Source organism: Phoenix dactylifera, chromosome 10 (assembly GCF_051530095.1).
Source record: "Phoenix dactylifera cultivar Ajwa chromosome 10, Ajwa_hap1_PhDact_Kaust_v1.1, whole genome shotgun sequence".
In the NCBI taxonomy this organism is placed as follows: Eukaryota; Viridiplantae; Streptophyta; class Magnoliopsida; order Arecales; family Arecaceae; genus Phoenix; species Phoenix dactylifera.
In genome coordinates this window covers 27,353,890-27,376,249 of record NC_143199.1, presented here as the reverse complement: position 1 = coordinate 27,376,249, position 22,360 = coordinate 27,353,890, and the positions used below count along the sequence as shown (strand labels likewise).

At 37.0% G+C, this 22,360-nt stretch overlaps 3 protein-coding genes across 4 annotated transcripts; 2 read left to right on the top strand and 1 right to left on the bottom strand.

The window, feature by feature from the left end:
- The first annotated feature begins 330 nt into the window (after window positions 1-330).
- Window positions 331-6,559, top strand: LOC103714052 (putative HVA22-like protein g). 2 transcript variants are annotated; one of them, XM_008801183.5, is made up of 7 exons: window positions 331-569; window positions 1,127-1,219; window positions 1,358-1,456; window positions 1,544-1,600; window positions 1,727-1,790; window positions 1,872-2,084; window positions 5,951-6,559. In XM_008801183.5, the coding sequence occupies exons 2-7, from the start codon at window positions 1,188-1,190 to the stop codon at window positions 6,326-6,328; spliced, it is 843 nt and encodes a 280-aa protein (XP_008799405.3). In that variant the 5' UTR covers window positions 331-569; window positions 1,127-1,187; the 3' UTR covers window positions 6,329-6,559. The 2 variants fall into 2 exon arrangements, with proteins under 2 accessions (XP_008799405.3, XP_038971400.2); XM_039115472.3 differs by having other exon boundaries at window positions 433-569; window positions 5,954-6,559.
- LOC103714053 (uncharacterized) lies at window positions 6,512-7,259 on the bottom strand. Its single transcript, XM_008801184.6, has one exon. It carries the CDS (start codon window positions 7,133-7,135, stop codon window positions 6,596-6,598), a length of 540 nt encoding a protein of 179 aa, XP_008799406.3. The 5' UTR covers window positions 7,136-7,259; the 3' UTR covers window positions 6,512-6,595.
- Window positions 7,260-9,190: 1,931 nt separating this feature from the next.
- On the top strand, window positions 9,191-19,264 carry LOC103714049 (putative plant SNARE 11). Its single transcript, XM_089925862.1, has 10 exons — window positions 9,191-9,713; window positions 10,267-10,359; window positions 11,106-11,199; window positions 11,303-11,340; window positions 14,190-14,284; window positions 16,174-16,253; window positions 17,389-17,445; window positions 17,560-17,652; window positions 17,745-17,819; window positions 18,777-19,264. Exons 1-10 carry the CDS (start codon window positions 9,640-9,642, stop codon window positions 18,867-18,869), a joined length of 792 nt encoding a protein of 263 aa, XP_089781988.1. The 5' UTR covers window positions 9,191-9,639; the 3' UTR covers window positions 18,870-19,264.
- Window positions 19,265-22,360: the final 3,096 nt, after the last annotated feature.

Here is a 22,360-nt window from a genome sequence, read left to right as displayed (position 1 = left end):
GTTTTTGGATGCGGCTCCCAAATCCGGTTGAGAGAGAAGGGTAGACGCTCTCATCACGAAGACTCAGTAGGCTGGCTTCGAAGATGGATTACTTGTAGATAATATATATGTTTTGTAAGGCGAACAGAACAGTAGATTGGGTCGCCTTCTTTATCGTTCAGCACTTCAAAGATTTTTTATGGACATCTACAGAAAATATTTTTTTTATTTTTTTTACTTTCTTGTGATTTAGCGGGATGCACTCAACCTAAAGCTATATAAATGGCCGTATTAAAAAAAAAAGAAAAAAAAAATACTAGAGAGAGAGAGAGAGAGAGAGAGAGAGAGAGAGAGAATTCAAAAGAAAAGGAGAGCTTTGGTGGTTGTGGGCGTCTCCCCTTCCGTTCGTCTGGAGTCTCTCCGGTCTATTTCGGAGGGGATGCGGCGGTTCGAGGTTCCTCGCCAACCGACTCCAAGCCCTCGCTCTATATATATCCCACCGTATCCTGTTCGTTAATATCGGAGGTTTCGGTCACGATCTTTATATCTCGCTCGCTCGTTGCAGGAAACTCTCTTATCATTAGCGAAAGGTCGGAGGAATATAGCAGCATTTTCTCGATTTCTTTCCTTTCTCTAAGTTTTTTTTTGTGATATCTTTTTCTATGTTTAAGAGACGCTTTTATGATCTAATCCGTCTCGGATTTCTTATTCTGCTTCATTTCTTGATTCGCTTGGTTTTTCATATTTTTGATCGTTTCTTTTTGTGTTTTATTTAAGAATGCGGGTAGATTTTGGGATTTACTAGACGTCTTATGTTGAATGTTTCCTTGTTTATTTTTTTTCCCTTTTCCTCGAGAGGGAAATTTTTACGTAGATCCTTGGAGTTGGATTTTCCTGCCCTAGTTCTATGTGGTAGGATTCTGCGATGATTTAACTCCCTTAATTTGTTTTTTTTGTCAAATCTTTTATGCCCTAGATTTTTGAATTTTTTCCGCCTTTTTGGCGACATTGGTGTCAAATGTGTTCAGAATCTTGATTTGTGGATCATAGGCTGCTGCCGCATTCGGCTTCATTGTTGTTAGAAATGTTTTAAGAGGCAATTATGAGTAATTTGATTTTTAAACTTTTTTCCTCTTCATTCGATTAGGTCATTTGATAAAGAGAGATCCTGAGGTACTCCTTCTTTAGTGCATTATACGCAAGCCAAGATGATGGGATCGTTTCTCACCAGAGCTTTTGTGTAAGACATTGCTACGTTTTTTGCATGAATTTTATCGAAATGGGTCTTCGATCAATGTTCTCTTTGGCTATGAGGGCATTATGAAAAATAAAAAAAATGTGAATTCTAAACAAAAATTTGCTGCATTGGCATTGACAGGATGATTCTTGGCTATGCCTATCCAGCATATGAATGCTATAAAACTGTGGAATTGAACAAGCCGGAGATCGAGCGGCTGCAATTTTGGTGCCAGTACTGGTAAGTTCCTCTTCATGCTTGTTGGAATTGAGGCTCGATTGACATGTATTTGGCTAAAAGAATATATTTTATTTTGATTTCTTGTAGGATTTTGGTTGCGGCAATGACAGTCTTCGAGAGAGTTGGAGATACTTTCATTTCATGGTAGACAAGAATTGTTTTATTATTATTTATGAAGAAAATCTTGTAATATGAGTTTATTTTACCTGCATACACCGGATTCCCTGTTTTCGTGATTTTTGATGGGTGTCTTATCTTGCTTTGGTGAAGGTTGCCATTGTACAGCGAAGCAAAGTTGGCATTCTTTGTGTATCTCTGGTATCCTAAAACAAAGGTATGGCATTGACACCCCATGGGGTTTATCAGATGCTATTCTTTATCCTATTATCTATTCTGATTAGTTTGAGTTGGACAGGGCACTACATATGTGTATGATACGTTCGTTCGGCCATATGTGGCGAAGCATGAGACCGAGATTGATCGTAATTTGCTTGAATTGAGAACAAGAGCTGGTAACATTTTGGTGATTTATTGGCAGAAGGCTTGGAGCTGTGGCCAAACAAGGTTTTTTGAAATTTTGCACTTTGTTGCCTCACAATCACAGGCACCAAGAACTCGACCTGTTCAGGTATCCACTGACAAGGAGAAATAGATCATGAGTTCTGTTATTATTTACGTATACTGCCAGTTTTGTCCTACGCCCTCACCACAAGGAGAAACAGATCAGGAGTTTCATCATGTAAAGTTGATAGTCACTACGCCCTCACCACAAATCCATCAAAAAATGATCAAGGTCATATATGAGGTGTACCATGCAACCCCCCTCACTCTATGGGTTCCACATAGAAAACTGTACACTAAAAGCTGGTGGGCTATGTTATACATATCACTATATGAGTTTGTTTACGATTTTTTTAGTATATGGAAGTTGTGGTAGCAAACCGCTAAATCTTGCACTGATACAAGAGATAACCCTAGACCTGCTTTCACTATTTTGCGTGGTTTTCCATCATTCCTAGAGAAGAGAGACATAAGCATTACCAAGGCATCAGTTTGGCAGCAATGATGCAACTCTAAAATTCCTTTAGGGGTAAGTGAGGAATGAGAAAACATGGCATCAAAGAAAGTTACTGCTGAATGTTATGCAGTTCTGAGAGATGATTAGAGTCAATCATGGCCATAAGCTATTACATTGAAATTGGTTTCACAAGCATATTCAAGATATCATGAGGTGATACCAAATTTAATGATTTCCAAAAACGAAGTTGAACTGACTTGTCAAATGAAATATTAAATTGATCAGCTATTACTAGTTATTGGACAAGTTTGTAGTGGCATGGGGCAAAATTGAAGGTGTGAGATAGAAATAAAAAAAAAAGCACTAGCAACTAAGGTTACCCTTATGAATTACTGGTGAATGAGAGGGTGCTGATCTCAAATAGTTATGGCTAATTGTTTTAAGATTACCTAATTTAAAAATACATCCCAATAATCATTATTGGCTTTGCCAATATTAGGATTATATCGCAATTTTAGAGGGAACTGAATTAAATTGAGTCATGAATCAGATTATAAATCACAAGATTCTTTTTAAGTATTAGAGAAAAGTTGCAAAACAATTTGGATACTAAGAGGCATGCTTAACTTGTAATTTAAATGAATAAGGACATAATAAGTTCACTTCTCAACAACTAAAACTTTCTCCTAAATAAGAAAAGGAGTAAGTAATTTAAGTGAATAATGAGCAAGGAATTGTCATATATGGACATAATAAGTTCATTTTTCAACAACCATAAAGTTATAGGCTAGTATGTATAAGCTTTTGGGTCAATTTGCTTGTTGACATAGTATCATAGCTCAGGTTTATTGGAGGTCATGAATTTGAATCCTCTACATGCTAGTTATTTATTTAACTGACCCTGTTATTATCTTGACTAATTTTAGTTTCGATATGGATCATGGATCTTAAGATCCTGACAACGATTGTCGTTACGAACAACTCTTTGACCTGGTGTTAAGGAACAATTTTCAAGATACGTTATTACGATTTCCACTTAAGTCATGGGAAAGGCATGACTGTTACCCGTTACCCATGAGCAAATGGAATGCTACTTGGAATTTGATGCCGAACAGTATGAGTGAAATTACTTGTTATGTCAATTTAAATTAGTTTGGATGAATTAATGTGTTGTGTTAGATGCATGTATGGAGAATCTTGACTACTACTGTTCTTTTTCCTTTTTCTTTTTTGAAACTTGTATATGATCTGTACTCTCTTGAACATTTTTTTTTCCTTTTCAATTGCACTCATACATGGAGAATCTTGATTGCTACTTTTTTTTTTCCTTTTTCTTTTTTTGAAGCTTGTTTACTATCTCTACTCCCTCGATAATCAATACATTTTTTCTTTTTTGTGCACTTGCATATAAAATCTTCACATTTTTGATAATGGGTGGGGTTTGAAAATAACTCTTCCAAATCCAATGCATGTTTACCTGTTCCAACTCGGATGGCTAAAGTTTCTTCTTTTCCCTGTCCTGCCATATAAGGGATTGTGCTCCATACTCCTATAGTTTACATGTCCAATGAATTTATATGCTTTTCCAGAAACATTCATTAACAATGTTATGAAGGTCTATATTGTCAAGGATGACACCATAATATCCAAATGAAGTCCTTCGAGCAATAGTGTGGTGTTAGATTCTCTTGCAAGGTGTCAACAGTGACAGTTATGCTTGAAACCATTCAAGAGTTTGAATTCTGTGTGGTATCTGTAATATCCAATTCTATCTGGTCTGGCCATCTTTGGAAAAGAATGGTTAGTTTTCCTAGGGAGTATTGTTAATTTCTCATCTGCAATTCCTTTCCTCTACCATTTCTGGTTCTGATTCTACAGTAATAAGGAGATTATTGCATGTGTTGCTGCGGGTTTTTCCTCATCCACAACAATAGCAATTAATGAGCTCTTGATGAATATCATGTTGTAGATCGAATATGCCCCCTTCCAGAAACCTTGGACTGCCAAATAAAGTTTTATTTATATAATATACATACATTCATATATCCAATCCATTGGATATGATCTAATATCTCTAAGGTGCTTACACACCAAAAATTATATGATTTCAAGATCCTTAGCCGACAAATCAAGTGGTCAAAAAATTGAATAATTCAACTAACATGAAATAATACATGTTTTTTTGACCACTTGTGATGCATAGTCTGATGGTCTCCAAATACATGATTTTTGGTGGATAAGCAGTTTAGATGTATAGATCATATCCAACGGCTTGAATCATCAATGCAAGACCCTCATCATACACACACACATATATATACATTCATATTTACATACATATACATATATAGAGAGACATATATTTGTATCACATACATACACATGCAGCGTTAATCTTCTTGAACTCAAGACACTTTGAATTTCATGCTGCAGTTTTTCAGCATCCAATTCACCTCTGTTTGAACCCATTGTTGCAGTAACATATCATGCACTATTTTCACATACATTTTGTGGATAAAGCATTGATACAAAGCCATCCTCTCCCATCCTATGTTAAAGATCAATGCATTCATAAGTTGTCGACTGTCCTACACCATGCTTCCACTCTTCATGGGCCACACTTACATGGTCCTCTCTGCTGATCTGCATGCTAATGTCTGTTCTCTTTTGGGTGTCATGACCTTTGGTTAAAAGACCAAATAACTTTTACAAGTTTTCTCTGGGGTGGGGCTTCATGGCTACCTTGTGATCATCTAATTTATTAAGTCATATTATCTTAGCTATGAGTGGAATCCTGCCTTCGCATAAGTGCATCATCAGCTTATGGGGGCTTAATGGCCACCTTGCGAATCTCATTTATTAACTCATATTATCTTAGGTATGAGTGGGATCCCGCCTTCGCATAAGTGCATCATCAGCTCGTTGACCTTGCTCACTGTAGAATCACATATCTCTCATGCCATAATGTGTTTCCCCTTTGAATTTTAACGCCTATATTACTCGCATATCGTGTCGCCATTATTGATAAGAAGAACATGTTTGAATCCATTTGTCAACTGTATTGGATACGCATGGTGTAAAATCACAAAACCAGGATTTTGCTTCGTGTTTGTGGACATGTTATACTTATATAATTCTAAAAAATTTCCAATGTGAATTATCTGAAGAGGGTGAAGACATGTAGGCTTTTTTCTTGTCAAATAAAGTGTCCAGATATTGATGATCCCCGAGATGCCATTTTACTGCAATTCCTTTTCGTATTTCAAGCATCATTTCCTTTCACTTCGATTATTCCAATTATTCCCAATGTTTGGTTCAAGTTGATGCCACTTACATGCCATAACTTCTGATGCCTCTTATCTTAAATTGTTATGATCATTTCATTTTTTTTTTTCCTTTTTAATATCAATCAACGTTTGCGAATCTATGTTACGTTCCTGAAACTTGGATATCTTGTTCCATTGATCTTATCGCAGCAGCAGCAGCAATCACAGAAAATCCATCAATCACCTTCGGGAGCTCCTGCTCGCCGACCAGCAGCCTTTCAGCAACCTCAACAGCCAGCTCGAGCACCTCCTAGCCCTAATAAGAACCAGCGGCAAGAACAACCCACAAAGGCCGGTGGCCTTTCCCCGGTCGCCTCTCGAGCCAAGCCACAAGCCTCATCTGGTCCCAGCCCAGCTGTTTCAGTGACTGCCAGCCGTCCGTCTCCAAGTAAAGAAGAACCGATGCTGGTCGACGCAGCCACCTCTACAGCCAAGAAAGACTCGAATCCACCACCACAGGAAACTGCGACGGAGGCAATTCGCATGACCCGTAGCAGATTGAAAAAACGAGCCGCCATCGGTCGTTAGTGTGTGATTGCTTCTACTTTTTTTTAACATAGTTAAGCTTTTCTGCCCTTTGGTGGTGGAGAGAGAAGAAATGATTTATTAGAAATCTAATTGACTTGAGTGGTATAGGATTTTACCAATTTCATCCATTGTAAATAAATGACCTTGTAAGAGGTGCAGACATACGCAGCATGGATACTAGTATTGATAAGTAGCTGATTGTTATTGATCAAGATGATAACATTGCATTGATACAGAAGATGCTGAAAAGCAGCTTAGCTTGATGGTTTATGATGAGCTTTTGAACATGGTGGATGGAGATATTGGAGGTGAGTCAAGCTGATAGAGGCCGAGCGAGGGACCTACAAAGCGGAAGAGGATCCACCCTCCGATGATGATGAAGATGGAAGCGTAGGCGAACTTATTGAGCCAGAAGAGGAGGCCTTTCTCCCCCGCGTAGAGCTCCAACGCCTTCTCGCCCAGCGTCATGGAGTCCCAATCTTTAGGAGGAGGAGGTGGGGGCTTTTTCATGCTTTGCTGCTGCTCTTGCCTTGCTTGGTTTCTCGACCGCCGCCGGTACTTGATGTTGAGAGTGGTCGGTCTTGATCGAGGCAGTGCTGCAGTGGCTTCAGCTTTCTCTCTGCCGTCATTCGTGTTGGCCTCCCCGTTGTCGGCGCTGGTGGAAGGGCCGGTTGCACGGACGGGGCGAGGTCGGAGACGGACCGGACCGGTGAACAGGAAGGGCTGGGTCTTGAAGGATGGCTTTTTCAGGTGGAAGGACGATTTGGGGCAGAGGGAGGAGGAGGGAGCTACCAAGTTGGCATCCATTTCTCCTCGTCTCTCTCAAATTTGTTCTACGGAACCCTCCTCTTCTATTTTTCTTGGCTGGGCCTGTGGCCTCTGTTATCCGTTATCCTCGGGCAATTTGCTTGTGGTGGGACTGTTTTGTCCTCAGGGTGGCATATTGTCTCTATTGCACCCTCTAATATCTTTCAGCATTGCAGGTGAAGGAATCAGCAAAAATTTAATAATATTTAGCTCCTTAGAGCTTAGAATGATGGCTCTTATTTTATCTAATCTGACTTTTTTTTTTAATAGTATATCGATAGGTCCAGTACAAATATGATTACGTAATGCATGATATATTTTACAGTTCTAATGGGTGCAGTAGAAGTGACAAATATTTATCTATTATCCAGTTTTTAATTTCGTAGCCCAATTCTTCTTTATTAATTTTTCTTTGCCCGGCTGGTTGATTGCCATATTTGGGGCCTCAAAAGGTTGAGTACAATCATATTTTTGGAAATCACTTGTCTTTTCTTCAATACTCTCATCCTTTGCCTAGTAGTGGTTGTAATTTGCCCTGAGCTCTTTGGTGCAAGAGGCCAATTAGCCCCTGGGTTTAAGCTTGGCATTGAAGGCCATCCTTCGGCCCTCTTGCCTTCTCTCCCCCTCTGTCATTTGGTTGAAAAAGACGGGAAAGTATGCCAACCTCCTAAGCTGCTGGTGTCACTGTGCATCCATTGCGCATGGGCAGCCTGTTAAATCAAATGTTTTTTTGAGAAGATAGTTAATCTTGACGTTCTTAACTTGATGGTTTTAATTTTCTAATCAAGGCCTAGAATTTAAATCTAATAAATGAACGGGATATCCTAAAGAAAAATTTGCTATCACTTTTTTAAGATTGTGATCCTCTTGTCATGGCACTTGCTAATGACTTGGATTATATTCCAATGCAAGCCAACAACTCATTCTTATGACTTAATGTGAAGTTCGTAAGGTGCACAGAGTTACATGCCGCAAACCTCTCTTTATCAAGCAAGCCCCATGTCCAGTTAGTTTAGGGCCTAAATATTAAACCTACAACCATGCGTACCTTTACCACCAACCAAGATATCGACGGTATTATTAATGCATTACAACAATAGAATTCTACTAGAACTATTATCAACCACCATAGCGATTACGACGGCTATCATTTGTCCCAATCTTTATCATTCAAAATTGTTGCAATATAATGGAATATTGTTATGGTCACAATGATGCTACAATGGAAACTAATAACTGATTATGGCATAATTGTTGTTCAAATTATTGTTTACTTTATGAATTTTGTTTTTTTTGGGACAATACAAACCACTTTCCGATAAAATTAACATAAAATTTAAATTTTAAAATATTTTATTTATGGAAGCAGTAAAAATGTAAAATAACGAACATTGTTCTCTTTATACGATGAACAACATGACTAGATAACTATTAAATGACGACCATTATTTAGATATTCATTATTAAATAATCACAGGAACGTTCGAGAAAGGCCATTCTCTGAAGAGATTCAGGGATGTACAGCCGAGGACCGGCCGCTGGTCCATGAGATTCGCAGATTGCTGGGAAGTACCACTCCTATCAGGCCTTACACGTCTACAGGGAGACAAATGTGGCTGTTGACTGGGTTGTTTTCTTTATAGTCCATCACTCTAGTGGTTTTGTCTGGTTGGACATTAGGTGAGCCTTTTTGTAACCTTTTGTTTTCTGACTTTGTTGATCGCATCCACATCTGTTATGTGTGAGCTGGCGTTGCACCAAAAAAAAAAAAATCACCTTCGCGCCATTCACCATTGGATCATGCACCAGTTGCTTTGAGAGATATGAACTTTGTGATCCAACGGTGGATTAGTGAGAAGGAAGGTGAATCCTAGCTCGATACCAAAAAAACAAAAAAAAAAAAAAAAAAGAAAAAAAGGAGAGGATGCAACCCTCATCCCTCCGGAGCACCCATTTGGCTCACCAAACCTAACAGAACCGAATCCGCAACGAGGCCTCGCACCGCAAAAAGACACGACCAAGCGGGCAAAGTCGCTTAAAATTTTACAAGAAATCGGACCAAAACGTCCCAGCTGTCCGAAAACCTCCGAAACCGTTTCCAACAAGATCTCCGCAAGAGCACTACATCGATCCTCTCTCTCCTCTCCCCCTTCCGTCCCCTCTCGCGCGCCGGGTCCGGATCTCGACTCGGATCCCGCATTGGGGGTTCCCGGCTTCCGGTTCGGCGATTCCAAGGGAGATCGGGAAGTCTTTGAAGCCTTTGCATTTGGATTTCTAATGGTGGGGATCGTGTGAGGGGATTTGGATCGCCATGGAGTGCTAGGGAATTCAATGCGATGAGCAGCTCGAAGCTGGTCTTTGTGTCCGGATTCGGTGGATGTTAGACATCGTAGCATCGATTTCTGGCCATATTTGTTGGATTTTTGGGGCAGCATTTGTGCTATTGCTTTAGAGGAGTGGTTTTGGGTTGATATTTGAAAGTTTTAATTGTTGAGGAGTTCGAGATGGATTTGTCTGCAATCAGCGAGGAGCTGGCCGAGATCGAGGGGCAGATCAATGACATCTTCCGGGCATTGTCGTAAGAATTCGGAGCTCTTCCCTTCAATTCTGGTTGTTTGATTATGGCAGGACTTGATCGTTAACGATTTAATCTCAGAAGATTAGTTGTAGCAAACAAAAAGAAAAGAGTTTTTTTTTTGGAATATCTATCACTAAAATCTCTAGAATGGCTTGGAGTGGCTTCCGCAAAACTCTTTCTCAACCTCGTTTGCGTGAAGCAATGAAAAATTTTTGAAGGATGGGAAAGTAACTGGTGAAATATGAAGCTTCTTATGTATATTATTCAAAATGGGTGTTCTATGTGAATGAGAATGTGGTTGATGAAAGTAATAATCTGCCAATAACCATTCCTTGTGTCGATTATTGGTAAGGGAACAAGATCATAGATATCAATTGTAACATGACAGGTACTATGTTTCTGGAAATGATAATGGGCACCCTAGTTTAATTGGACATTTAGCATTTCGTTAGATATTATTTTGTTTAGCTTACTGTAAAATTAACTACTAGAGAGTCTCGTGAGAGCCCATTATTGTGCGTTGAGTAATTAATGCTTATGCCATTGCTAACAGAAATGGATTTCAGAAATTGGAGAAGATCAAAGACCCAAATCGACGGACTAGACAGTTGGAAGAACTTACTGATAAGATGCGGGAATGCAAGAGGTAAATGTTTATGAATCTCTTCCATGCATTACATAGTTATGCAAAATTTTGAGTTTTTTGCATTTTTTGTTTCATATCTTGTGTTCTGTTAAATAGAAGTTGCCATTATTGAAGTACTTCCTATTTTCTTGATAATTTGGTTGCAGTATAGTTACAGACGTTAGAAACTTTGTAGTTGAATGTGCAAGTCAGAACCCACCAACTACCATTTGTATTACAGATTTGCAGTGCTAGGTGTGAATGTTGAGCTTCAATGATGGGAATTTACAGTCTGCAGGAAATAATGAAGGCCCTAATTCTATGTAGAGTTCATCAGGAAAGCTAATTATACTGGTGGATTACAACAAAAAGCTTATTTTTTCAGAAAAGTCTATTATTGTGCATGGCTGTGCAGAACATGTATAGCCAGATCATTTTATGTGTCCTCTGGTGTGTGTGTGGCAGCTGATTGTAGGACATGTAAACAGAATATGTTGCCATGTATGGTGTGCTGCTGGTGCAAAGCAGACTACTCATTTGTTAACTTTTAGGTATATAAATTGGGCATCCTACAATGATGAATTTTTAGCGATATTGTTTTCGTTGTGGTTTTGTCCAAAACTGATGGTGGCGCTTTTCAAATACTACATAATACACACAAATGATTATAATTACTGGAAAAAAAAGAGTCCCATTTAGTTATCAATATTTATGCAATTATTAACTTTCTTGCTGATTTTGAATTGTATGCTTTGATGTTTTGCTAGGCTTATCAAAGAATTTGAGAAAATGATGAAGGAAGAGGAGAGCAGAAATACCCATGATGCCAACAAAAAGCTGAATGAAAAGAAACAGTCAATGGTGCTGGGGGCAACTTACTTTCTTTTTCTAATTTGTGCATTTTTTATTCAAACATTCCCTTACACATTTGTCACCTAACTGAATGGAAGCATGCCTTTTGCAGATTAAAGAACTAAATTCATATGTTGCTCTCAAGAAGCAGTGAGTTTTTATCTCTTGGTGGTGTCTGATATTTACTGTTTTATACGTGCTGGCGCATATCTTGCATTTATGCATGAATTTATTTATGAACTTTCATAGCTCTGTATTTAGTTTCCATTTTATTATTGGATCCCATGCCTTTTCATTGATTGCATCACCTTACTAGGATTAAACTCTGTCAATCTGAAACTTAGAGAGATCAACTTCACCTTCTGTAGATAAGTAAGGAGAACTGAAAGAAAGGGAAAAAAAGTAAGCAGGAGGCGAAGTTGGATTAGGGACCTCAGGTTGTGATTTGTTTTTTAATGAAGAGCCTTATGTTCTCCAAATTATGCTCCGCAATTCACCCCATTTTGATGAAAAAGACCATGATCTTGATTATTATCTGTCTCTAAGGAGATCTCTTTTATAGAATCTTAGATGAACAAAGAATCTCAAGTATGATATGCTGTACTGGCTGGTACTCGTGCATATCGAACGTACCATAGTGTATCGGTATCAAATTGGTACACAGTATTGGGTGTACCGACACTCTACCAAGATATCACCAGTACGGGGCATGGTACCAAGATGACGGACCTTGGTCTCAAGTTTTATTGGATATGTTGCCATAGAATAGTGGGGAAATGCTAAGGCAGAAACTAGACAATAGAAAAGGTAATTCCTACTTTAACCTACAAATGGGATGCATGCTGCCTGGGACTTGAGGATTCACCTCAAAAATGGATTCATTCAACCTAAGATGTTGATCCATCTTTACGCAGATTTTCTGCACAGAATTTTGAAATTATTTCAGATTTTAATGCAGAAGTTTAGATATAGAACCTTATTCAGCTAACACAAAATTGCAGATATGATCACAATAGTCTTTTCTTCAAGCATTTTGCTTGTCAGGAAGACATGAGGGCAGCATGTATTTAAGTACATAGAAAAATATATAAACTTGTGACTGAAGATCTTAAAGCTTCTAGAGGCTAGATTCTTGCCTGACAAATATAATGTAATTCATGATCTAAAATTAATAACTTTAAAAAAAGATTTGCACATCATTGGGAGGTAAACATTATCCACTAAGTATCTACTTATGCTTAGCAGTCATTAAGAGCTTCTCTTTCTGACATAACCTTGAAATGAAGCTTCATGGATGATGTAGATGAAAAACCCCCTTACACTATCCTGTGTTATCCTCTTTGGATCAACAAGGAGAAAAGGAAATTATCCGAGTGTTCAGCCTATGTAAAGATGTGAAGGGGGGCTATGTCAAACATGACAAAACATTGATTGATTCATCTAGACTGTACTCTCTCTCTCTCTCTCTCTCTCTCTCTCTCTCTCTCGCATTTGTTGATGACCTATTGTAAGTTTTTTTATTGATCCAAGATATAATCCTTCATTGTGAGATTACTTTAAGGAGTACTATAGCTTTTTCCTTTTTAGTAACTGATATGACAATATCATCATTCAATTGAAATTATTCCATATACTTTAAAATTTAAATAATCCTTCCATAAAGACATCCTATTTTTATGCAATTGTCCCTTTCAGACTTGTCTTCAGAGAGAAACTTGTTAGAGTAAATCCAAGTTACTTTGAATTAAGATTGGAGTCCATCTATCATGCTTTTATTGTGCAGTTAATTTATGAAAGGATTTTATTAGTGATTTAATTCACTGGCTATCTATTATTGGCAGAGAAGTAAATCTGAGTCATATTCGTATAGTGTCAAATAGTTGTCATCTAGGTATAAATAGAGTTAAGGAAATTTGAGTAGCGTTCAAAAGTGTATTAGTTATCTTTCTGTATGGTGACTCAAATTTTGCAACTTCAGCGATAATTATTATACAAGGAGTCCTTTTGTGTTCAAATAAAAGTTGTCAGCTACTCTATCATTAGGAGTGGCACCTATTAATTATTGTAGAGTCCCCTGTACACTTAATCTTATTATCTATTTAAATTCTGCAAATATTCAATGGACTACCATCTTACCTTTCTTATCATTTCTTTTGGTTTTTTCTTTTCTATTTGATTTTTTTTTCTTTTACTAATCTAGATCAGAGTCGGCGGAACCGTCCCGAACTAGGCGGTTCCGGCCATCCTGAGCCATACCGGTGGTTCACCGGTACAGTTCCGGCAACGGATACGAAATCCGTGATCGGAGCCAGGGAAGGGAAGGAAAGAGAGAGAGAGCGGGGGAGGGAGGGAGAGGGAGAGGGAGAGGGCGGAATGTCAGCGGAGGGCCGACGGAGGCTGGCCGAGGCTGCGGGAAGCGAGGCCGCAGCCACTTCACCGCAACAAAATAGGAGGAGCGGCCACGGCCCTCTGCCGGCGTCCCGCCCTCTCCCTCCCTCTCTCCCCCTTCTCTCTCTCTTTCTTCCTCTCTGCGTGCTGTCTCCTCTGTCGGTACAAGCCCGGCATGGCCCGTACCGACTCGTGCTGGTAGAGAACTGGTACAGTGCCCGGTACCAGTTCCGCCGGCCTTGATCTAGACCAATGTGTTTAAAGAGAACATATTTGGTTTACCCTGATGATTTGCTGCAAGTTTTCCATCAATCGGAAACATTAAACTCTTTTTAAATACCAAAATATATCATCTCATTTGTGGAATGTCTTTCATTCTTGAACATATCTGTTGGCTTATCAAAATGCAATTTTAGTTTCATCAGCAATTTTTTCTGTTCATTATGCATTGTTGCCTCTTAATATAATTTTACTCTTACCATTGTCATATCCTTTGTGTTACTAGAAAGTTTGGATTTTCAGTTATTATTTTCTTTTCCAATCTACCAACCAAAAAAACTTGCCCAATTTTGTTAAATTTATTTTAAATACTCTTGTTTGTGGAACCACAGGCATGCAAGTAGTCTTGAAAATAAAAGAATTGATCTCTTTGACGGTCCTGGTGGTGGAGATGGGGTTGGTGACGAAGACGTTATGTTAGCATCAAGTAAGTTCTTATGTTACCTTGGCATAAAATGCACTTGCAAATATGTAATTACATTTAAGCTACTTAAAATCGAGATGAAAATAAGTTTATACTAGAAAGTGCATGTACTTGTAAACACCTGTAAGTCTTAGTTACTAGGTAGTTACTAAATGAGGTATTATACTTGAATCGGTTTGTGTGCTTCTTTTGTTCATGGATTCATTTGAAGATACTTGGTGGTTGCAGCATGCATTCACAGTTTAATATTCCTCATAACATAATAAAGGGCCACAAGAGAGTGATTGGCTAAAAAAATGTGTTGATCTTGTAATTTCTTTTATTGATCTTGTAATTTTTTGATATAGTACAATATAATTTTGTTAAATAGAAACTAGATTTTTAATTGAAAAAGCTACATGCATGTGCTAATTAAAAAATTATTTAATAGCACCTTTCATTTGATTGATTAGATCTGAGTTGTGATTTTTTTTAATCTTTTCATTTTTCAATTCGTTTAATTAAATTTAATAATACTAAGTGTCTTCAAATAAAAGATAAGGCTGCTTGGAGTTTAGATTTTTCACAAACCAAAAACATGTATTAATTTGAATGGGTTCTTATTGTTCCTTTTTGGGATCAAAATGTTGAGAGAAATTGAGAGAATCCAAGTTGCACAAACGTAAAACATAAACACATGAAATCTATCAATTTCTTATTCTCTCTCTCTCTATATATATATATATTATATACATATAATATATATAACTCTTCCAAATGATTTAAAATAGCAAAAAAAGGGTTTTAGTGGGATTTAGCTTATCCCAACTTGTTATTTTGAATATTTTATATATCTTGGATTAGAAAGTAGAGACTGGAAAATGAATATATTAGAGGAGCTACTAGAGTGACACCAACAGGGAATAAAGTGATGGAGAATCAATTGAGATGGTGTGGGCATGTACAATGGAGACCCTAGGGTTTTTCTTCTAATAAGAAGAGGTACCTTAATTTTGTTCAAGGAAATAGGAGGAGGAAGACCTAGGTTGACATGGATGGAGGTTGTGATAAAAGATCTAGAAAAAGTCAAAATTATAGCTGAGGTGGACCCTAAATAGGAATCCTTAGCTAATGAGCATCCATAAAGCTCAATGCAGATAATCAAGATAAGGCTTGATGGTTATAACTATGGTATATAGCTTAAATTAGGTGTCAAATTTTCCTCAAATCGAGTCAATTGTGTATTGAAGCTATGTCGACTACTTTTTGAATAAATCAAGTAATCTGGAATTATGGGAATATAATTAGATTTTTAGCTAGATCAAATCCAGTATTACTGAAGATTGTATGGACCTATATAGCTATATTTCATTGCATTACTACTCCAGTATGGGTTAATAGAGGTTTTTAATGCTAATCAGGTGGTTCTGCAACATGTAACAGAGGCTTTTTATTGCTAATCAGGTGGTTCTACAGCATGCTTCTGAAAATTATAAGTCTCAAGTTATGCCTGTTGAAATCCTAAGGGGAAACTGTCCTATTATTAGCTAGGATATGTTCTGTTTCTGAAACTCCAATTTCTACCTTGTCTAGTTATTGGAGGAAATCATCTAAATCATGACAGTAACAATGAAAAACTTAGATGAATGAGGTTATACTGAACCATTCTAATTAAAGCTACTCAAGAAAAAAGTTTAGACATCTTTGTTGTATTATTGGGCTCCTTCCTTGCTTTCAAGCCTGCTTTTCTGCAAACATTGATGTCAAAGTCAAGTTTACCTGTCAATTATCAAGTGCTTGTTAAATTAAAAATTTGCTGCATCTTTTGTAACTTTATGATTTTGTTTTTAAATTTCTTGATTCTAATCTAAGAACTTTAAAGTGATCTCCAATTTCTAATGCAACATGTGCAGCTATGACCAATCAACAGTTAATGGACACGGGACATCGAATGATGGATGAGACAGATCAAGCTATCGAGCGGTCAAAGAAGGTTAGATTTTCCTATAAATTCTAATATGTAAGTGATCAAAAGATTGTAGTTGCAGCCTTTTTCAGGTTTTGTTATGCTACAACTTTAGACATAGTATGGCATATACCAAGCTGCCTGACTTAGTTGCCTAGGCTTATCTATAAAAAGATAGGATTGGTGGAGTCGCAGTCTCTTTCATGTTACACATTTTCTCATCATTTCTAAAATCAAGGTCTACCTCTAAGTTGAAGTGGAAAGAGAAGGTCTAATTTCAGTATCTATAATTTGGCTGATGAAGATGCTAATTGCAAATCAGTTTCTTTCAATATTCTTGTGCCTTCTTTCTGCTGTAAATGGAGAACTGGACAACCTTATTTTAGCTGTTTGATTTTACTGTATAAATTGTTTTGTCTTTGTATTGATAAATATCAATATTGGTATAAATTTGCCTTCATTTCCAAGACATAAGTTTTAGGTTTTCCTCTTCTATTAAGACCCTTTGACCTACCTAGATTATGCTACAAATCCTTTTTCTTCCTCTATATTTTATTATATGATGTAAATTACATCTCCATGAATTCATACAGTATTCTTTAATGGGGTCTTGTCTAACTCTTATATTTGTCTGGTCTAACATATCAATGTTAATAATTTTTATCATTTTATCTTGGGCATGTGAAGTCACATAGAGTGCACTTTTTGGAGCATGCTCATTTTTGTTTAAACACATCCGTTTTAATATCATTCAGACATTTTAGTTTGTTTCTCCATTTTTCTTTGATCAATAAAGTGAAGGGGCTGTAAACTGCCATCTCTGGGTACTGCTAGCTTCCTCCAGCCCGTCGCTACATTAATTCTTTATTTTAGTAGGGGAACATGTGTTCTTTAATAGCTTCTTACTATCTGGTGTCTCTAGAAGATGTGCCTTTTGTATATTTCCTTTATGAGAATGGTGCGAAACCATTGGTCATTTAGAACCTGACTGTCCAGAACATACAATTATCCTGGTACTGTTAAAAATGAAAGTGAGCAGCTCTACAGAGTGCAGAATATATGCACTACCAGTGATGCCTTTTCAGTATTATGGACAGCTCCAATCTTAAGATTCTTCTATTTCCAGATTTAATCGGCAACTTTGTGGTTCTGTGGATTACAGGTTGTGGAAGACACGGTCAATGTTGGTGCAGAGACTGCAGCTGCTCTCCAGGCACAGGTGTGTCCGTCTCTTCCCACATCAGCCTTAAATCCCACTAAATAATTTCTCTTGGTGCTTTCCCGTAAGGCAAAGAATATGGTTAACATTCTTATATCTCCTAAATTTTGTTAGACCGAACAAATGAGTAGGATTGTTAACGAACTGGATTCAATCCATTTTTCAATCAAGAAGGCATCTCAACTGGTGAAGGAAATTGGTAGATCGGTTAGTTTCTCAAAAACTTGGATTTCTTATCTGGTTCTCTAAATCTGCAGTGCCTCTGTCCTCTCATATTCACAACCTTTTTCTTAATTCAGGTTGCAACTGACCGTTGTATAATGGCCATGCTCTTCCTTATAGTGATTGGGGTGGTAGCAATCATTATTGTAAAGGTGAATATAGTTGAAAGCTTCTTTTGCTAACTTTCTTTTTTCCTTTTTGTTATGATTTTACTGTTGAACCTGTTGATACATAATATTGCTAAGACAATGCAAATAATTCCTCAATCCATGCAGTGATAAGCCAGTTAAGATTTATGATTGGATTTCATATGCAGGCTGTTCTCACAGCCCAAGCCCAAACCCAGACAATGCTCACAAGGCATTGTCCTTGTCTAACCAGACTTCTTCATATTATGGACCCCTTTTCATTACAGCGTTATGCATGGTGCCCATCCTTGTTCCTGTGGATCTATGGAGCTGACCTTGCTCTTTCATTTCCATTTTAGGCTTCTCTCTCCAAAAGCATCTTACCTTGATGCTGTCCTACCTAATTTATTTATGATGAGATGATGCAGTATTTAATGAATCTTACGAAATAGTTGAAATTTAAACAAGTTCAGTTAATTAAAATGATTGATATTTAATTATATGCACTAGTAATCTTTCTCTTCCCTTAAAATAGATCATAGAATGGATGCTTGTCTTGAAATCAAAGTATTACCTGGCTTCTGCAATTTCCAATTGTTTTGGGGGTCCTGTCATAGTTCCTCAGATGCCATGCTCAAACTCTGTTCAAGCTTAGTCTCTGTGAATGTGATGCCACCACACATGGAAGAAAATGGAACTAAGTTTTGTACTTGGCAAGTATTGTGTACCGACTCCAATCAATTCACTTGGGTTCATTCCAAGTTCTTATACTGAATGATTTTCTGATTGCGTGCACAAAGGTTCATAAACATTGATGTGCCTCGGAATTTCAGAACTATATTTGTATTGTGGATAATATCGAAACTTAGACTAACTTCATTGTAAACATTGATGTGCTTTGGATCTCCCTGATTGTGTGAACAAAAGTTCTTATTTTTGGAATCATCTTAATTGCCAAATCCTTGTTTTTCAAATGTTCAGCTTGTGAACCCGCATAACAAGGATATTCGCGATCTCCCTGGACTTGCACCGCCAGTTAGTCGGAAACTCCTTTGGGATATAAATGACAGATGAAGTTCTGACTCTTTCGGTGATCCAATTACTCCAGAAGGCATTTTACCTCCCAAGAAGGCATTTCTGCTAGGCAATGCTGTCACCGAGTATCATACTTGTAATTCATTTCTTATTGTTGGTATCACTGTCACCATTTTTTAATATATATAATCTTACCTTTATTATCACTATGTGACAAAATGATAGTCGGGCACAACGAAATATTCATTTTTATATATAAGGGGAGCATGTGATCCTGTTAATTTCCCTTCTGGATGTCCTTTTATTTACCGTCAAATTTTGACAGGGTTTCATTTGAAGGCTTGGTGTTTCTGCTTATAGAGGCCCACATTTGTGTAACATCAATCATTGATGCCCTGTGCTTTATTTTAAATGGAATTCTCTTTCCACTTTCATGGCAGTCATTTTCTGCTTTTATGTGATAATCACTGGCAATGCATATGATACACAGTTCATTTATCAGATGATTTGGTGCAGCTGAAGCTTTGGCAATCAGTTGGCTCAACTACTGAATCATTTTTGTTCATGATGGGAACATTTTTACACTCCAACCTCACCATTGTCTTTTCACATTCTTATGCTGTATATCAGACAGCTGAAATCAGATGGATGGGTTAGTTTAGTTGAAATACTTGCATTCAGTCTTCATTCCATATGACTGTTAATTTTAAGAATTACCATCAAATGACAGCATGAAGGGCTGTTGGCTTGTGATCATCATATTAGAAGGGCTCTTCAGATCCCTGAGTTTGGCTACTTTTCAATGTTATTCGGCAATAACTTGATCCTTCAAAGACCCTATGCATTAATTTATGTATGGTAATAAGTTTAAGATTGGTGTTAAGGGTCTGGCATCAAAGTTCCAGGTAATCAACCGAGCCAACGATGCTCTTCTGCAGAAGTATTTGGAAACCTTTGTACAGCTGGAAAGATTTTAGCTGTCTCAGTGCTTCTTCTAAATCTAGGACCAGCAGGGAATGAAGCCCAAAGCAGCTTCTAATTCAAGGGCATGGAAGAATTTTCCTAAAGAAAGGACATTGAAGAATTCTTAGTTTTTCTTAGAGTTAGGCTTTCATAAAAAAATATCCATGAAAAAGGCCTAAGCCTAATACTCCTTGAAAATGAAAATATTATAACAGAAGTAGATGATTAGAACAGAGCATGTATAATACAACAGAGAATATATTTACTAAATTTATGACAAATTTTTTGATTGATGATAGCCATCCATTAGATACTCCTATATGCATCGCATATGATGAAATATTGTGTGAGGGTGACGACATCAGGTATTGTGACAAAATGGAATGCATCTTCCAGCAGCAAAATATAGCAACCCTATTTTTTTCTCCCAGCATCCAAATTCATATCCATATCCAAATCCAAATTCAAAATATATTTATTACAACTAAATTCAAACACAAATCCAGTTAAAACCCTAGATTCATATTGGATATTGGATCACAAAAGATGAGTATCGGGTAGAAATCGAATATTTAACAAATTATTTTGCTAATATTTAAACTATTTTTAATTTATTTAATGCATCCAAAATGCTACCTTATGAACTATGAAATGGGTGCGCACGTGCACATGGCATCTATTCAACTATTACTTTTCTTATCTAAATACCCATGCAATTAAAAGATATGAAGAATAAAACGACTCTACAAATCCAACTCAGTATAAAAGTATTGTAAAAGGATTACTACAAATGACATTGATAGAAATTCAGTAGAACAAGATAGATTAGAGTTTCCTAACTCTCTACTTGATTTTTTCTTTTTCTTTTATAGTTAACAAATGATACATGTACGCATAGACATGTATGCATATGTACTTTTATTCATGACTTTATATATACAAAATTTGTATGCATGCATATGGTCCGGTCAGGTTTTAGGTCTCCGGGTATGGATCTGCCAAAATCCAAACCCATTCCAATAAGACTCAGGTCCAATTTCGAGGTTCAAAGCCAACCTAATCATTTATAGAGGTTAACCTTTATACCCAAACCTTTTTCAGGTTGGTTTTGGGTCAGATTAGCAGGTTATTGGCCTCTATTGACACCCCTATTCCTTATGCCATAGCAATCAAAATTCAAAACCTCCTTAACCATCTATTCATTCATTTATTTATTTGTGACTTTTAGGAGATGGTACGTGCCAATCCGTGTCTCTTATGATAAACGCGGCCTTTTAGCACCTTCAGAACTCCCTTGGCAGTGTGAATTAGAATACCAGCCCGGCTTTGCTCTTTAGTGATGTCAACTGGTGTGAATGTGGAAAAATAAAAAAGGCGACGCCATGGGAGATGATTTGCTGGGATTTGGACAACTTCAAGTCAAATACTACATGTGAACGAAGAAACTAAAACATTCTAAGCAAATAAATGGGATCATCAATAGTATAAAATGAAGAACTCACCCGCGTCCAATGGACCCGACATTCAAAAAAAAAAAAATTGTGCGACAAACAAATAATAAAATCTTTGGATAATCGGAATTGACATAGCCTGAAGAGCTGAAAATTTTTTAAAATGAACGATTCGCATCAATTAATGTATTGCATATAGTGACTAATTTAGGTTATTTTCATCTTTAGAAAAGCTAACTAGTGTCATTTGCATGACATGTTTATAAGATAAAAATGGTAAAGTATAACCATACTGACATAACCAATTTCCATGGAGTATAATCCTATAATAGAATTTACACCTCATCTTTTATAGGTAGCATGGTACACCGTATCATACCATATCGTACTAGTTTGGTATTGGTACACGATATGTAGGAAGTACCGATACTTGGTATGCCGAATTGGTCTCATACCAAATGTACTAATATAGCCTGATACTGAGATGGCGTACCATGATAGACACATCAGCATTTGCCCCGTGTCAAAGGTTACGGGCTATCTATTTCAAATCTATGGACTTTTAGTTCAAAGAAGGTGGTTCAATTTTTCTCTAAAGGAGAACAGAGTGGACCTACTAAATGATCTATAAAGAAGGGAGAGTTAATCACGGAAGGAACTCCTGCTTCTGTGAATTTTTGAAATAATTAGTTAATTCTAGAGCATTAATATTTTTACACTTATACTATTTTCTAATTTGAATTTATAAATTGCTAACGACATACTTAAAAAATTTATGTCTGAATTCAAATTTACTAACCACCACCAGCAGCAGCCGCACCTATGAGCCAACCTAAGCCTCTTTTTGTATATGTGGTTTCAAATGTGGCTGATTTTCTTAACAAAAAGTAAATATGATAGATCTTTCCTCAAAAAAAGATTAGTAAATGCTCGGTTGTAATATTTTGTTCTTTTGCACATATATCTACTGTAACTATCATGGAAAGTGGACTTTGCTTATATATATCTAGTGAAATATTTTTCTTGCAATTTTGCTTATTTGACCAGAATGCTGAGATTTTCCCACTTGAAGAGTATTGATTTTAATATTCAAACATTAAGGCAAGTGTAGTTCTT

Coding starts and splice junctions, on each gene's coding strand:
- LOC103714052 (XM_008801183.5), top strand. CDS start 1,188: ATGATGGGATCGTTTCTCACCAGAGCTTTTGT. Junction 1,457..1,543: donor CAATTTTGGTGCCAGTACTG/GTAAGTTCCTCT, acceptor GATTTCTTGTAG/GATTTTGGTTGCGGCAATGA. Junction 1,791..1,871: donor TCTGGTATCCTAAAACAAAG/GTATGGCATTGA, acceptor TGAGTTGGACAG/GGCACTACATATGTGTATGA.
- LOC103714053 (XM_008801184.6), bottom strand. CDS start 7,135: ATGGATGCCAACTTGGTAGCTCCCTCCTCCTCCCTCTGCCCCAAATCG.
- LOC103714049 (XM_089925862.1), top strand. CDS start 9,640: ATGGATTTGTCTGCAATCAGCGAGGAGCTGGCCGAGATCGAGGGGCAG. Junction 14,285..16,173: donor AGACGTTATGTTAGCATCAA/GTAAGTTCTTAT, acceptor CAACATGTGCAG/CTATGACCAATCAACAGTTA. Junction 17,820..18,776: donor TAGCAATCATTATTGTAAAG/GTGAATATAGTT, acceptor TCAAATGTTCAG/CTTGTGAACCCGCATAACAA.